The 14,223-nt window shown below is 39.0% G+C and overlaps 2 protein-coding genes across 8 annotated transcripts in view; one reads left to right on the top strand and one right to left on the bottom strand.

Moving 5' to 3' along the window:
* Positions 1 to 3,586: 3,586 nt before the first annotated feature.
* On the top strand, positions 3,587 to 6,834 carry LOC140357669 (transmembrane emp24 domain-containing protein 1-like). The gene is made up of 4 exons (XM_072442180.1): positions 3,587 to 3,853; positions 5,092 to 5,189; positions 5,823 to 6,000; positions 6,595 to 6,834. The coding sequence occupies exons 1-4, from the start codon at positions 3,689 to 3,691 to the stop codon at positions 6,817 to 6,819; spliced, it is 666 nt and encodes a 221-aa protein (XP_072298281.1). The 5' UTR covers positions 3,587 to 3,688; the 3' UTR covers positions 6,820 to 6,834.
* A 1,068-nt stretch (positions 6,835 to 7,902) lies between these two features.
* The window catches only part of dnm2a (dynamin 2a), a 29,566-nt gene continuing 23,245 nt past the window's right edge, over positions 7,903 to 14,223 (bottom strand). For 6 of the 7 annotated variants that reach the window (XM_072443201.1, XM_072443204.1, XM_072443203.1 and 3 more), the window contains 4 exons: positions 13,906 to 14,070; positions 13,378 to 13,601; positions 12,295 to 12,558; positions 10,342 to 11,721 (listed from right to left, as the gene is read on the bottom strand). In XM_072443201.1, coding sequence (XP_072299302.1) covers positions 11,649 to 11,721; positions 12,295 to 12,558; positions 13,378 to 13,601; positions 13,906 to 14,070 — 726 coding nt within the window. In that variant the 3' untranslated portion in view covers positions 10,342 to 11,648. Of the gene's footprint in view, positions 8,045 to 10,341; positions 11,722 to 12,294; positions 12,559 to 13,377; positions 13,602 to 13,905; positions 14,071 to 14,223 lie in introns of those variants that run through there. The other variant, XM_072443205.1, reaches the window with a different exon arrangement.

Below are 14,223 nucleotides of genomic sequence, written 5' to 3' on the forward strand. Positions count from 1 at the left end.
ACAGTGTTTTAGATTATGCTCAATTGAGTTCATATAAATTGTAAATAACAGTGGTCCAACGACAGAGCCTTGAGGAACCCCTTTTATTAAGGTAAGAAAATGTACATTGAAATCCATCAGCAGAAACAGCTTGAGCTCTATTTGTGAGGTAATCTGCAAACCCTTTTTGGAATTTGTATCGAACCCAAAAGCATCCAGAAGATCCAAGAGTGAGCTACTGAATCAAAGGCCTTTAACAAATCATCAAAACATCAGCACATTCTTCATGATTATCCAAAGCAGTAGCAATATAATGAATAACTTTAGTAGCCGCTGTGATAGTTCTCTGCCCTGGTCTAAATCCAAACTGGTAAGTATTAAAAAAGCACGCACCTGGTTACTTATTAGCTTCTCCAAGAGTTTTACCAGGCAGGATAGTTTTGAGATTAGTGCAAAATTATTCAAATATTTTTTTCTGGCCTCCTTTGTGCAAAGGGAGAACAGAAGCAGTTGTCCATAGTAATGGGATACTTTCAGTGTGAATTGTGAGATTAAAAACGTGAGTTAAACAATTTACTATTAGTGGGGCTGATAACAAAAGTAATCTAGGTTCGAGGGTGTCGGCTCTAGTGGACTTTTTTGGATCTATAGAGAGCAAAATCTGTTATACTTCATACTGTGTAAAGGGCTCAAGGGAAAATACTTGATCACCAGGTCTATTCTCATGTGTTGGAGTAACAGAAACAGAACAAAAATATTTCCAGAGTGCTGATCAAACGCAGAAATAAATAAGAATTTAACCGTTTGCCAAAATGTTGCAGCATTGCCCTGTGATTCCGTGAAAGTTTTGTCGTAGTAAGATGTTTTGGCGTCACGAACAGTCGAGACATATTTATTGCACTTCTGACAAAACTGCTGCTAATGTGGTTTCCTTGGCTTCTGCCCAGGCTTTGTCACGCTCTCGAGATAATGATGCGACGTCTGGACAGAACCAGGGATTATTCTTATTTTTGAGCCCGACTCTTAAGAGGAGCAAAAGTCCAGTGCTGTGTTCTGGGATATTAGTACGGATCAGACAGAAATACTTGTTCATTAAACTTCTCATAGCACCTTATACTTGATTTGGATTTAACACACACTCAATAAGACGGTGGTCACTCCAATCAAGAGGAAAGACACCACTGGTCATTCTGAAGCTTGTTGCGTAATATAATGTCCAGTAATGTTGCTTTAAGCGGGTCTTTAGGGTCAGGTTGTGAGGCTTAATTCATTACAATAGTTTTTTAGGCTGTCAGAAGTTTCAATGTTCATGTCCTAAAACAAATAACTTGGAAAGTGGAAAGGAAGGTAAGTCCTGACATTTCATTGGACGATTATAAAATATTCTGTTGTGATGGACCCAGTAAAGGAGTAAAATCTTGTTTGATTGCAACTGTAGATTCCAAAGTCAAACAGTTTTTAATACACAGCTCTAGAGGTGGGTTAAAAATAATAGTGGGAAAATGAAAAATTGTAGGTTTTTAGTCCTGATCTAGTCCTTGTTTAGTCCTGATCTAGTCCTTGTTTAGTCCTGATCTAGTCCTTGTTTAGTCCTGATCTAGTCCTTGTTTAGTCCTGATCTAGTCCTTGTTTAGTCCTGATCTAGTCTTGATTTAGTCCTGATCTAGTCCTTGTTTAGTCCTGATCTAGTCCTTGTTTAGTCCTGATCTAGTCCTTGTTTAGTCCTGATCTAGTCCTTGTTTAGTCCTGATCTAATCCTTGTTTAGTCCTGATCTAGTCCTTGTTTAGTCCTGATCTAGTCCTTGTTTAGTCCTGATCTAGTCCTTGTTTAGTCCTGATCTAGTCCTTGTTTAGTCCTGATCTAGTCCTTGTTTAGTCCTGATCTAGTCCTTGTTTAGTCCTGATCTAGTCCTTGTTTAGTCCTGATCTAATCCTTGTTTAGTCCTGATCTAGTCCTTGTTTAGTCCTGATCTAGTCTTGATTTAGTCCTGATCTAGTCTTGATTTAGTCCTGATCTAGTCCTTGTTTAGTCCTGATCTAATCCTTGTTTAGTCCTGATCTAGTCCTTGTTTAGTCCTGATCTAGTCCTTGTTTAGTCCTGATCTAGTCCTTGTTTAGTCCTGATCTAGTCCTTGTTTAGTCCTGATCTAGTCCTTGTTTAGTCCTGATCTAATCCTTGTTTAGTCCTGATCTAGTCTTGTTTAGTCCTGATCTAGTCTTGATTTAGTCCTGATCTAGTCTTGATTTAGTCCTGATCTAGTCCTTGTTTAGTCCTGATCTAGTCCTTGTTTAGTCCTGATCTAGTCCTTGTTTAGTCCTGATCTAGTCCTTGTTTAGTCCTGATCTAATCCTTGTTTAGTCCTGATCTAGTCCTTGTTTAGTCCTGATCTAGTCCTTGTTTAGTCCTGATCTAGTCTTGATTTAGTCCTGATCTAGTCTTGATTTAGTCCTGATCTAGTCCTTGTTTAGTCCTGATCTAGTCCTTGTTTAGTCCTGATCTAGTCCTTGTTTAGTCCTGATCTAGTCCTTGTTTAGTCCTGATCTAGTCCTTGTTTAGTCCTGATCTAGTCCTTGTTTAGTCCTGATCTAGTCTTGTTTAGTCCTGATCTAGTCCTTGTTTAGTCCTGATCTAGTCCTTGTTTAGTCCTGATCTAGTCTTGTTTAGTCCTGATCTAGTCTTGTTTAGTCCTGATCTAGTCCTTGTTTAGTCCTGATCTAGTCTTGATTTAGTCCTGATCTAGTCCTTGTTTAGTCCTGATCTAGTCCTTGTTTAGTCCTGATCTAATCATTGTTTAGTCCTGATCTAGTCTTGATTTAGTCCTGATCTAGTCCTTGTTTAGTCCTGATCTAGTCCTTGTTTAGTCCTGATCTAATCATTGTTTAGTCCTGATCTAGTCCTTGTTTAGTCCTGATCTAGTCTTGATTTAGTCCTGGTTTAGTCCTGATCTACAACTGTCATTTTCCCACTATTATTTTTAACCCACCCCTAGAGTATTAAAAACTGTTTGACTTTGGAATCTACAGAAATATTGCTACTCCACCTCCTTTACTGGGTCCATCACAACAGAATATTTTATAATCGTCCAATGAAATGTCAGCGTCTGAGATCCTGGAGGTTAACCATGTTTCAGAGAATACAAATATATCCGGATATGCCCACACTAAACATAAAGTCTATTTTTGATTGAAGACTTCGCACAATCATGTGAATAAATCAAAGAACTTTTTTTAATTTTAATGTTGATATATTAAAGTCAGTGTTTGAACATTATCAGATCGAGTATTTGATGACGGCTTTTCAAGTTGTTTTCTACTTTAAAACATAATGCAAGATAAGATAATCATTCTTCACGGTCTCATGCAGGAAGCAATGACATTTCTGAGGTTTTGTGCCGACCAATTAGTAGTTTGAGTTGGTCCCTCGTTAGTTTCCGGGGTCTCCTCCTCTGTTGGAGAAGACGAGAACTGCAGTACATGTATGCAGTACTTATTCTGAGGATCTGGTCAGTCTGGTCCAGGTTCATGTGTGGTCATGTGACACGCTCTCACACACAGTTCTGCATAAGTCCATTTCTCTGTGTCACTATTGGTCAGCGCTGATAACAACTCCGCTCATTTTTTTCAAAACAAGGAAGTACTAAATGGTTCAAAGCCAAATGGACTTTTAAACAGTTGAGAAGTTTTGTATCACGAGTTACTTTGGTGAGCAATGTTTGCAGAGGCCTTTTTGCTGCTGCTGCTTTCCTCCATAGACAAAACTGTGAGTGTGGGACCAAAGAGAGACATGGGATTTACATTTATATTACCTGCTGGTTCTATTGAGTGTTTCTATCAGCCCGCAATGAGAGGGGACACTATGGAGTTTGAATACCAGGTAACAGCCTTTCTGCACCTCTTTATACGTCACCTTTCAGTTAAATCTGTTCATACGCTGCATGGATGAAAGGTTAATAAGGCTCTGAACTTTGAACTTTGGTCTAGCGTGCCGGCAGATAAGAATCCCTTCACCCTTGAGACATGTTTAAGCACTAGGAAAACAAAAAACACACACACACACAAACAGACCATTTAAGTTTTTTAGTCAGATACATATTTCTTGCATGTTCTGAAAAAAACACATAGCATATATTTAGTCTCATTACTTATATACAGTAGTAAGCTGTTTGCATGTACTTGACATTACCGCAATGACAAACTAAAATGCAATACACTTGGGTTAGGGTTCCCCTGTTGTGGTTTTGATTTACAGAAACAGTCCAGAGCGTTCAAATGAGTTTCCTGTTTGCGCTCTCTTAGAAATGTATCACCAGTCACTTCATGCTTTTAGCCTGTGCACTGTTTATGACGCTGCAGTAACCACGGAGGAAGGATCCAGAATATTTGGCATCACTATTCATGTCAAAGTACGGACAAAAGAGCAGTATTCAAGTGTGTCATTTTACCTTCCCAAATGTAGCTTCATTGAAAAAAAGAAAAAAAAAGGAATTTGCCTTTCATTTACCTAAATATTCAAACAGGGCAGAAGAAAATGACCTTAATAGATCTATGAAAATGACCAGCACTGACTTCGTACTTTGTTGAAACACATCCAGGCTCGGTCATGATTTCGAAGTGTGATATATTGCTGCAGAAAAATGTCACAATAAATATTAATAATCATATTCTGAAACTACTTCATACCGAATCAAGATATGTCCAGTAAATGCCTTAAAAATCCAGATTGAAACACTTTAGAAAATATTTGATTATTTGCTACTCAAATTTGACTAAAACAAAAACATGATTATTAATGAGCGCCAAAAAATATAGTTCCAGCTATTTACTGAAGTCGATACAGTAATGACTGGGACAGACCTACACATCTCAACATTCAGACCAAACTTGGACTAGACCAGGACTAAACTGGGCTCAACATGGACCAAAAGTCACTGTATGTGTTTTCAAACTTCATTTACATGATTCTAATACTGTCTTTTAGCCACGTGTAAAAACTCACAGAGGGCAGAGCCAAAACGTTCAAACAAACTCAAAATAAGTTGTTTGATTATGATTGTAATGGTTGGGAAAGTGTGGTTCTTGAATGTAAAGTGGCTGCTTATCGTGTCCAAACAGGTGGTCGCCGGCTCAGGCCTGGACGTCATCTTCTCCCTGTTCTCTCCCACTGGACAACGGCTGGTCGCGGACTTCAGGAAATCCGACGGCATCCACACGTGCGTTTGACCTTCTTTTTTAAAAATGTTTTCTTAAATTGTTGTTTGGTCAAAAACAAAAGTTAAAAAAGTTATTGTGCCATTCTCTCCAACTCTCACATTGGTGGACATTTTGTAGCACACAGCGGACATTTCATCAACCAAAAAAAAACATAATACTGAACAGGATGCTCCCAAGTGCCATCCACAAGCGCTCCAAACAAAACAAAATGCAAACAAAATGCATTTTTATTCAGCTAAATATTTTTCTCTGATTACTTTTATTTTATTTTTATCTTTGTTTATTTTCCCCTCCATTCCTAGTTAGGAAATGAGGTTTTGTCTATAGTTTTTTTTTTTATAAGAGTTCTTCTATCCTATAAGTTATCTGTCCTTTTCCTCTGCATCTACCTGCGTTGCAACAATGAAATATCCCCATGTGTGGACAATAAAGGATTATCTTATCTTTCTTATCTTATTTTTAAACTGATTTTTTTTTTTTTTTTTAATTCATCGCAACTGTTCCATAATAAAACTCCTTTACATGATAAACACTGCTCCTTCAGCGTCGTTCTCATATAACCCTAACGCCAACCTTTGAACCTCTCCAAATCCATGTCTACTTGCACTCACCGTGACCCGTCTCCTGCACAGGATGGACCCCACGGAGGACGGGGACTACCGCATGTGTTTCGACAACAGCTTCAGTAAAATGTCCCTGAAGATGGTGTACTTCGAGGTGATGCTTAACGCCCAGAGCGGGACGAGACAGGAGTGGGACGAGGCGGACAAAGAGGACAGTCTGCTGGAGTATAAGCTCAGTGACATCAGGGTAAGAGTTATGTTCACAGTTGTAGAAGTACAAAGTCTGACAGAACAATGGACGCAGTACGACACAGAATGACGGGCATGAAGGCATCGATCGACTTGAGAATCGAATAATCATCTGGACTGTTCAGCCTCTGACATTGTGTATCAGAAATGTGCTGAAAGAAGAGGTCACATGACTCAGAGCAGCAATAACTAAATCAAAATGACATAGGAAACATCTCAGTTTAGTATATTTTTATTTAGATAAGAATGAGTTTTAACTGTGAGACGTCCCTAAGTGGAAAACCTTTGACCTCATCTGGCTCAAGTATGACTAAAATCTAATATTCACTGGGCATTTGCAATCCAGCTAAGCTTAATAAATGAGGAACATAGTTGGTGACTGCAGAGAGATGAATATAACAGTGAGTAATGTTTCAATGATGATGGACGATGACAGATGAGAGGAAGTAGTGTTATTCAAATCCTGATGTTTGCCCTTGTCTGGCTTCTTAACGGGTAATATTGTAACTTACCGCTAAGTAACAGGTTCAGTGTCCTCGTGATGAATAATCTTGTAGTCACTTTGTCTATTTTCTTGTGTTCTCTCCTCCAGACTAGTTTGGAAACGATGCGCAGACATTTGGAGCGGAGCAGGCAGTTTCAGGCTGCGCTCCGGGCGTTTGAGTCCAGGGATCGATATCTCCTGGAGGATAACTTATGGAGAGTGTCGTTCTGGTCCTGTCTGACGCTGCTCGGGATGCTCGGAGTTGCATCGGCCCAAATTTACACTCTGAAAAAACTTTTTGATGATAAAAAGTGCATGCGTGCAAAGGCCTAGGAAAATGATTATATTTTTTTTAAAGTTATTTATAAAATATATTATTCAGACACCGACTGTGTAAGTTTGTCAATGTACAAAAAGGTGCAATGTTATCATGTATAGAGTATAATAATATAGTTTGATGTTGGATATATGCTCCTCAAATTGAGAACTAAAATAAACTAACCAAAAAAAATCTGAAATTTAAATTTGAAAAGTATCAGCAAAATACATCTAGTGTTGCCCTATTGGGATTTTTTTTAAATACAACGGCACGTACAATGCATTATTGTTTTCATTAATTAAGCAGCTAAAATCACCTTCATTTAACTAATTTATTTTGATTTTAACTACCCAAACAAAGATTTTAATAAAAAAACCTTTATTTACAGATTTTCTCAATGCAAAATATTGTGCTTACTATACATTTATAAAAATGTACAACATGTATTGCTTTGGCACATCTAGTGATAAAATATATTTAGCATCTCATTTTGGTTTAAATGCAAATCACCTTTAATGAAACATAACCTGGTTAGAATGATTCCCCATCATTAATTTACTCAGTTGTTTTTCAACATTCATCTTCTTCATTCATTTTCTACCGCTTGTTCCCGTCAGGGGCCGCGGGTGACTGGAGCCTATCACAGTGACTTTGGGCCTTAGGCGGGGTACACCCAGGACAGGGGCCAGCTCGTCGCAGGGCTGACATTTTGATTGACTTTGATTCATGCATGTTTGAGTAATCCTGTATTAGAGGTGTTTTGTAAAATTCCTGTTTTCACCCACCTCCTATCCCCCCCACAGCTCTGTATTTAGTGAACACTCTTGAGTGACACAAAATACAATACAATTATGTATTCATTATTTGTGGTGAAATGCCAGTTTTGCAGTTTAGAACAGGAAGTCAGTGAACCTGTTGCTATTACTATCACCAGATCAACATTGCAGTTTGAAACAAAATATAAATTAATCAACCTTTTTTTTTAAATCCTTTTAAGAACCTGAAAAAACCATAATATACCTCCTTTAAAAGAATCTAGAATTTATAAAATAAACTAGAAGCACATTTTAAGATAACTTGTATCCATAACACGCAAACATATTATTGAATTAAACCATTTCTAATTTACATCAGTAACACCATTGAATAGTTATTGTCCGGGGGCCATCCTGATGCAGGGTCCAGTGTGCAGGGGTCAGCGGTCACCACTGGGGGCGACGTGGAGCAGGAGGAGGACGCCTGTTCAGAACAAGCCAATATTAATCATTCGATCTCATTAAGAGGACTAGTAAGTGGTGGATATTTTAGTTTCAGCAAAACCAAAAAGAATGTACAAAACAATGGTGGGACAAGCTTTTTAAGCGGTTAAGAAAAAGACCCGAGGTTAGGGCTGGTTTAAACATAGGACCTATAAAAGCGAGATTAGTAGATAAAATGTTAGAGCTCCAAGATCTAGGGAAAGACCAAAGAAATGAGATGAGCGATGGGGGCAGAGGGAAGCACTGTGGCTCAGAATGAGTCAAATCATGACCTAAGGAGACTATGGACAGATGGGCTGATTATTTGTACTAAAACATAGTTAAGAACATAATCATTATTTAAGAATTTGCTATTTTTTTTTTTTTTTTTTAGGTTTATAATTTTACTTCCTGGTTACACATGACATCACACAAGTAAATTCCATCACTGTTACCTAGCAACCATCTTGTACGCTGGACCAAACTCCTCTGTCGTCACAGAACACATTATTTGACAACACAAATATATAAGAACACATAAACTGTGAATACTTGTGTGAATTTTGAGTCAATTGCACAAAACGTTTGAATGGAATTTTGAGTCTTCCTCATAGATGTGTTTCAGTTTTACATTCATTTTTACAAGAGACGTCTACTCTGTGTATTCCATGTGCACATTACTGCTGATAGGACGGATTTTGAACGCAGAAGGGAACAACAAAAACAAAACAAAGAAGAGCGGTAACTTGTAAACCACAATACATAGATTATTCACGAGTCGTCCTAGTGTGACACCATCTGCTGTCACTCTGACCACATTGTCAAACCTTTCTTCACACACAGCTACTTCATTTATAGTTACAACTGGTCTTAACCCATCAAATATAGTCAAAATTAAAACATGTAGACACCACTTTAATAATTCAAAAGGTCATTTGTCACGAGGAAAAACTAAGTACCAATAAAACACGTTGAAAGAACTAAAAGTCATTACGAGCGCGTGTGCCATTCACTTGCTCCCGGTGCACCTGAGACGAGGGCCATTGTTTTAAGCGCCGCCTGCGAGGACTTGCCGGGTTGCCATAGTAACGTGTGCTAGAAAATGTTTGGATGTCCAACAGTGAAGCGATGAAAGTGTCAAAAAAAAAAAATACTGAAAAGGTGGTGTTTGAAGAGAGAAGCGGGGAGGGAGGAGGAGGGGGATACAAACGCACAGGGAGACACCAACCACCAGACGCCAGAGCCTTTTATTATTCACAACACCCTTTATTTCTCTTTCCCGTTTCCAAATCAGGTCAAATCAGTTCCCAGAGGCACTTGACAGAACAAAACAGAAACATAATAAAGGGCTTTCTTGAAAACAAAACAAAAAAAAGATACCGTGGAAGTGTGAAGTGGGCGTACACACAATTTAAAAGGAAAATACTACAATGTTACAGAGCATTTACAGTGTTCTTATAGTGCTGGTTTAAGTGACAGTCAAATGTGTCCAAAGTCCAATTCGAAATACCAGCTATAAGAGGCGTTTAATTCATACATTTTAACAATTTTGGAGGGGCGTCTGTATCAATACTGTCACCATAACCCAAGACTATGCACTTACATCAAAAGTATACTCTGTCAAAAGCCCATTTCATTTCTCTATAATATTATTTATGGTCATATAAAGGCGTTTCAAGACAGAATATGCTTTTTTTTGTACACAACTCACCCACCACCGTCACCTTGACTACTGATTAAATGAAAAAGAGCAACGTCAAATCCACCCGATGGCACGTACACTTTCCACGAAGGTCATAATATATATATATATAACGGAAAATACATCATGTTAATATCACAGAGGCGATATTATGTACCTGAAAGTACATTGCGAGAATTTGAAATGATAAGAAAAATGCCCCGGCTGATAAATAATGGTCTGAAAGTTCATACACCAATTTATGAATGTTAGAGCTCGCTTAAATGTTGTAATATTTAGATGGGGCAAAAATAATGTCAAGTAAAAGATAATATACAATGTGGGTCTGCCATGTAAAAAGAATATGAGGAAGTCGCATGCAGATTTTCTTGCCCAGCTTTTGTCTCCGATTTGAAAATGACGGAATGAACAAAGTTACTATAAATGCTTAGTGTCTTTTGGGGTTGAACTGACATCAAGATATTGTTTTCTGTGCAAGTCTATTCACACAACTGGAAGTGCTTGAATTCTTATGAAGACCCACCAATTCAAAAACAAAAAAGAAGAAAAAAGCATCTCTTTCAACATACAAATTCCGACTCTTTTTGTGTTTTTAGTTTGTTTTTTAAAGCTACATTCATCATTAAAAGTCACTCGAATAAAATACAAGAATGAGATATTGCAAAATAACAGTTACAATTATGTACTGGTTGAGATCTAGGAGGATTCCAGAGTGGGACATGATGTTAAGGAGGAAACGGGAATGGCTGCGTAGAGGTTTTGGAAAGGCTAAACATCGGGTCGGAGCAGGCTGTAAACCGGGGATCAGAAAGTACTGTCCTCATCCAAACAGTTCACGTGGTTAAAAGTGGTAAAAGGCGTAATCATTTTTATAGAGACTTAAAGGTGCACTGCGTAACTAACTAATTACACTTTACACAGAAAGAAGAGAAGCAAGAATGCATGTTTTTTTTGAGTATTTCTGAGCAATAAAAACATCTGTGGCGAAGTAAGTGGTAGGATGCGTTTGAAGGCGTCTTAAAAAGCAGAATCAAACTGTTTGCAGAGGTCCAAACGTATTTCTTACATTCGTAACGCATTCTTAACATTCTACCGTAATTCTTCAGTATGTTTCAGTATGTTTCAGTATGTCTCAGTATGTTTCAGTATGTTTCTGATCGCTTTTCACAACTTTCGGAGACCATAGTAGAGTTTAGCTAACAATAACTAGCATGCTAACGACGCACCAGCCATACTTCCTAGTTAGAGGGCTATAAAAACTCTATTGGATGCAGAGAGCGCACAGCGGTCTCATTTTGACCCCAAGAGCAGCTTTTACAATGTTTATGTACTGGTGCAAGACAAATGTACTTTATAACAGGAATAAAAATGGACATTTCATGAATGTTGACGGAAATATAGAATATAGAATTATAGTTAAAATGCTCCAAAAAGGAAATTAAAATGAAAAAAGTGATATTGTAAACTTTCAAATAAGTGTATAACGTAATCTTCTGGCAGTTTTGTCAACAATTTTACAGACATTTCACATTTGTCTGAGAATTAAAACACATATTTCTGTTGGATTTACAAAATATCGCCTGAATATCGTTGTCAGGGAAAGTCAACCAAAAAAATAGAGCTATACATCTTCATAAATCTTCCCCAACCCCTTTAATGCCATAGTGTGGAGCATTCAAGACAGAAATGTTACACAGTGCACCTTTAACCGCTCAACATTAGCAGCTCACTGACGTTGCTTGATCAGACTGGTTAAAACTCTGGATGATGTAGCCTTTCCCCTCTCGCGCCCGTGCCACGTACAGGCCTAGAAAGTGTGCAGAGGAACATATAGAGGAAGCACAATCGTCCCCATCCCTCGCTCCCAAAACCCAACACCATAAGACGGGCCCCGGACACAGGTCTAGTCTAGCAGGGAGGGCTCTGCGGGGCGGATAATGGTGGGTCGGTGAGAAGGAGCACCCGGGGGTCTTCGGCTGCAACAAGGAGAGAAGATAGAGGAGTGAGAGAGACCAAAATAACCCAAAAGATATAAAAGGAGACAGTATGTTGGGTTCACGTGCTTGTATTTGGTGATGTCATAAATATCGTATGGAGAGCTCATGGTTAACAAATCCACAGAGCTTTAAACTCATGATTTCTGTTAGAGATCGGATCCAAAAAACATAATTGCGTCAGTGTTTTTGAATCATGCCACGATTTTTTCATTGAAGGATCATTTGAAATTGAAGTCAGTTTTCTAAGCTTGAATCCATAACAGGGGGAAATAGTTTCAAACGTTTTGCTTTTCAGTCAGTAATTACCGGGATATCACCAAACACCAGGTCAAAAACAATCTGCATTTTGGGTCATACACTAGAATTCAGACCTGCCTTTTCCTCTTAATGCTAAACTAGTTTCTTCAGATTCTTATGACATCACATGAACCCAACCGATGGGAAATGCAGAAAGGAAAAATACAAAAGTCAAAACAGTCGTAAAAAGATGGCACCGGTGATGGAAAAAGAAGAGGAATTGACACATTTTTGGGCTACTTGTTTCTGAAGTACCTGGGCACGCCTGGAGGGACGCGGGCCGGTCTAGAGGGGATCTGTGGGGGCGCGGCGAAAGGGTCCTGGCCGCTGTTGAAGGCGTTCATAGGCGGGCCGGGGCGAGACGGGATGGGAGGAGCTCCGAAGGCTGGGGAGGGGTTAAGAGGAGCCCCAAAGGGAGGAGAAGGATTCGAGGGAGGACCTGGAGTCGGGCCCCGGACTCCAGGAGGGCGACTGGGGGGTGCGGTGGAGGCGGGAGGCGGTCTGCGCTGAGAGTTGGGGCTGGAAGGGACAAACAAAGATGAGTCAGTACAAAAATGAGGTAGTTTCTCAAGTGAGCCAAAATGTACAGTGATCTGATTAGTCAATGAATATTAAGCCTTTTAAAAGCAATCTTGAATTAAGTAAACTTGAATATCAAGTGTTTTTTTTTTCTTGCCATTTGTGTTGCAAACAGTTTACCAGATTTAAATCTAACTTTGCTAATGATAATATATTAGACCCAAGAAAACTGAAGGATTTTGCACTGTAAAAAAGTGAATGAGCTGAAAATAATAAACCACAAAATCTGATCTTTGTTGAATCTGTCGGTCCCGTCAGCCGAACACAAGCAGTTTATTCACATTTCGCTCTATGGGAAAAAATTCTAGACTGTAGAGGATTTTTTTTCGCTGCAGTACCAACAAACTGGCCACTGGAGGCGACTCACGACAGCTTTAAGCTTGCAATGCCCCATCCAGATATTTTAACAGATACATGTTTAGACCAGACCTGGGCATTATGCAGTTTAAGGACCACTTGTTTTAATCCAGCCAACTGCATGTTAATGATAATTATTATAACATATTTATTTTTATTGTATTAGTTGTTGGACATGTGTCTATAATTGTGTCCTTAATAAAGATGAAATGAAATCGATTACAATGGCCTATAATTCAAATTTACGCAAATATGAACCTCTGGGAAAAAATATTGCTAACCCTGTACAAGACACCGTGAATGAAAAAAGATTTCACTGATGTAAAGTTGAACTCTTTTGAATATTTCTTCTCTCATCACATTGCACATGCAGTCTCTGAACAGAACAATGGTGAGTTGTACCTGGTCTTCTGCATCCATGAGTCGCTGACCGGAGGCGGCACCGGGGTGGAGATGGTGCTGGCGCTGATGTCTCCAATGAGGGTGAGCGCCTCCTTCAGGGCGTGGTACATCCTCAGCATGTCGTCTCTGCGCTGGGCCTGGTCCGCAGACTCCTCCATCAGGCTGTTCTGGTCCCCACTCGAGTACAGGTAGGCCAGGAGCTCAGAGTGGATAAAGTCCTTAGACTTAAGGAGACAAACAACCAAACAGTCATCGGTCAATATAGTGTGAAGGGGAGATCCTCCTCCCACGGACAGACAGACATTATTTATTGGCCAATAGATTTCACTGGATAGAGAAAAGAGGGATGCTCAGCTAATTGCCTGAGCTGGGAATTGAACTCACAAAACAGAATCCAGCACAGAGACTAGGTTTTATTTAATTGTCAGTATAGAAAATATGTAAATATATTACTATTTTTAGTGGCTACAGGCAACACAAATAAAAAATATATTCCAAACTTTAATTATCATAAACCAAATGACTTACATTGTTGATCATGAGGTGCATGATGGTTTTGGGCAGCAGGTCACGGATGGATTTGTTTATGATGCCGATGTACGAGTCCACAAGATTACGGATTGTCTCCACCTGTCGCTCCAACTGAGGGTCCATGGAAAATGTGTCTGCAGGGGTCGATTCTTCTACCTCCGACTGTAAAACAAGGGCAATATACAGCACGTAAAAATATGGAAGCATTACACTTTATGTCTACACTGAGGACAATGTGAGGATGTCATTCTCCCAGACGGGGCACAAAAGATTGATATTGATATTCTCGATAATGATAGTCAAATAGAAAATATG

Source organism: Eucyclogobius newberryi, unplaced genomic scaffold, assembly GCF_026437365.1.
Source record: "Eucyclogobius newberryi isolate DKJ021-1_F unplaced genomic scaffold, fEucNew1.0.hap1 SCAF_13, whole genome shotgun sequence".
In the NCBI taxonomy this organism is placed as follows: domain Eukaryota; kingdom Metazoa; phylum Chordata; class Actinopteri; order Gobiiformes; family Gobiidae; genus Eucyclogobius; species Eucyclogobius newberryi.

Coding starts and splice junctions, on each gene's coding strand:
- LOC140357669 (XM_072442180.1), top strand. CDS start 3,689: ATGTTTGCAGAGGCCTTTTTGCTGCTGCTGCTTTCCTCCATAGACAAA. Junction 3,854..5,091: donor CTATGGAGTTTGAATACCAG/GTAACAGCCTTT, acceptor GTGTCCAAACAG/GTGGTCGCCGGCTCAGGCCT. Junction 6,001..6,594: donor ATAAGCTCAGTGACATCAGG/GTAAGAGTTATG, acceptor TCTCTCCTCCAG/ACTAGTTTGGAAACGATGCG.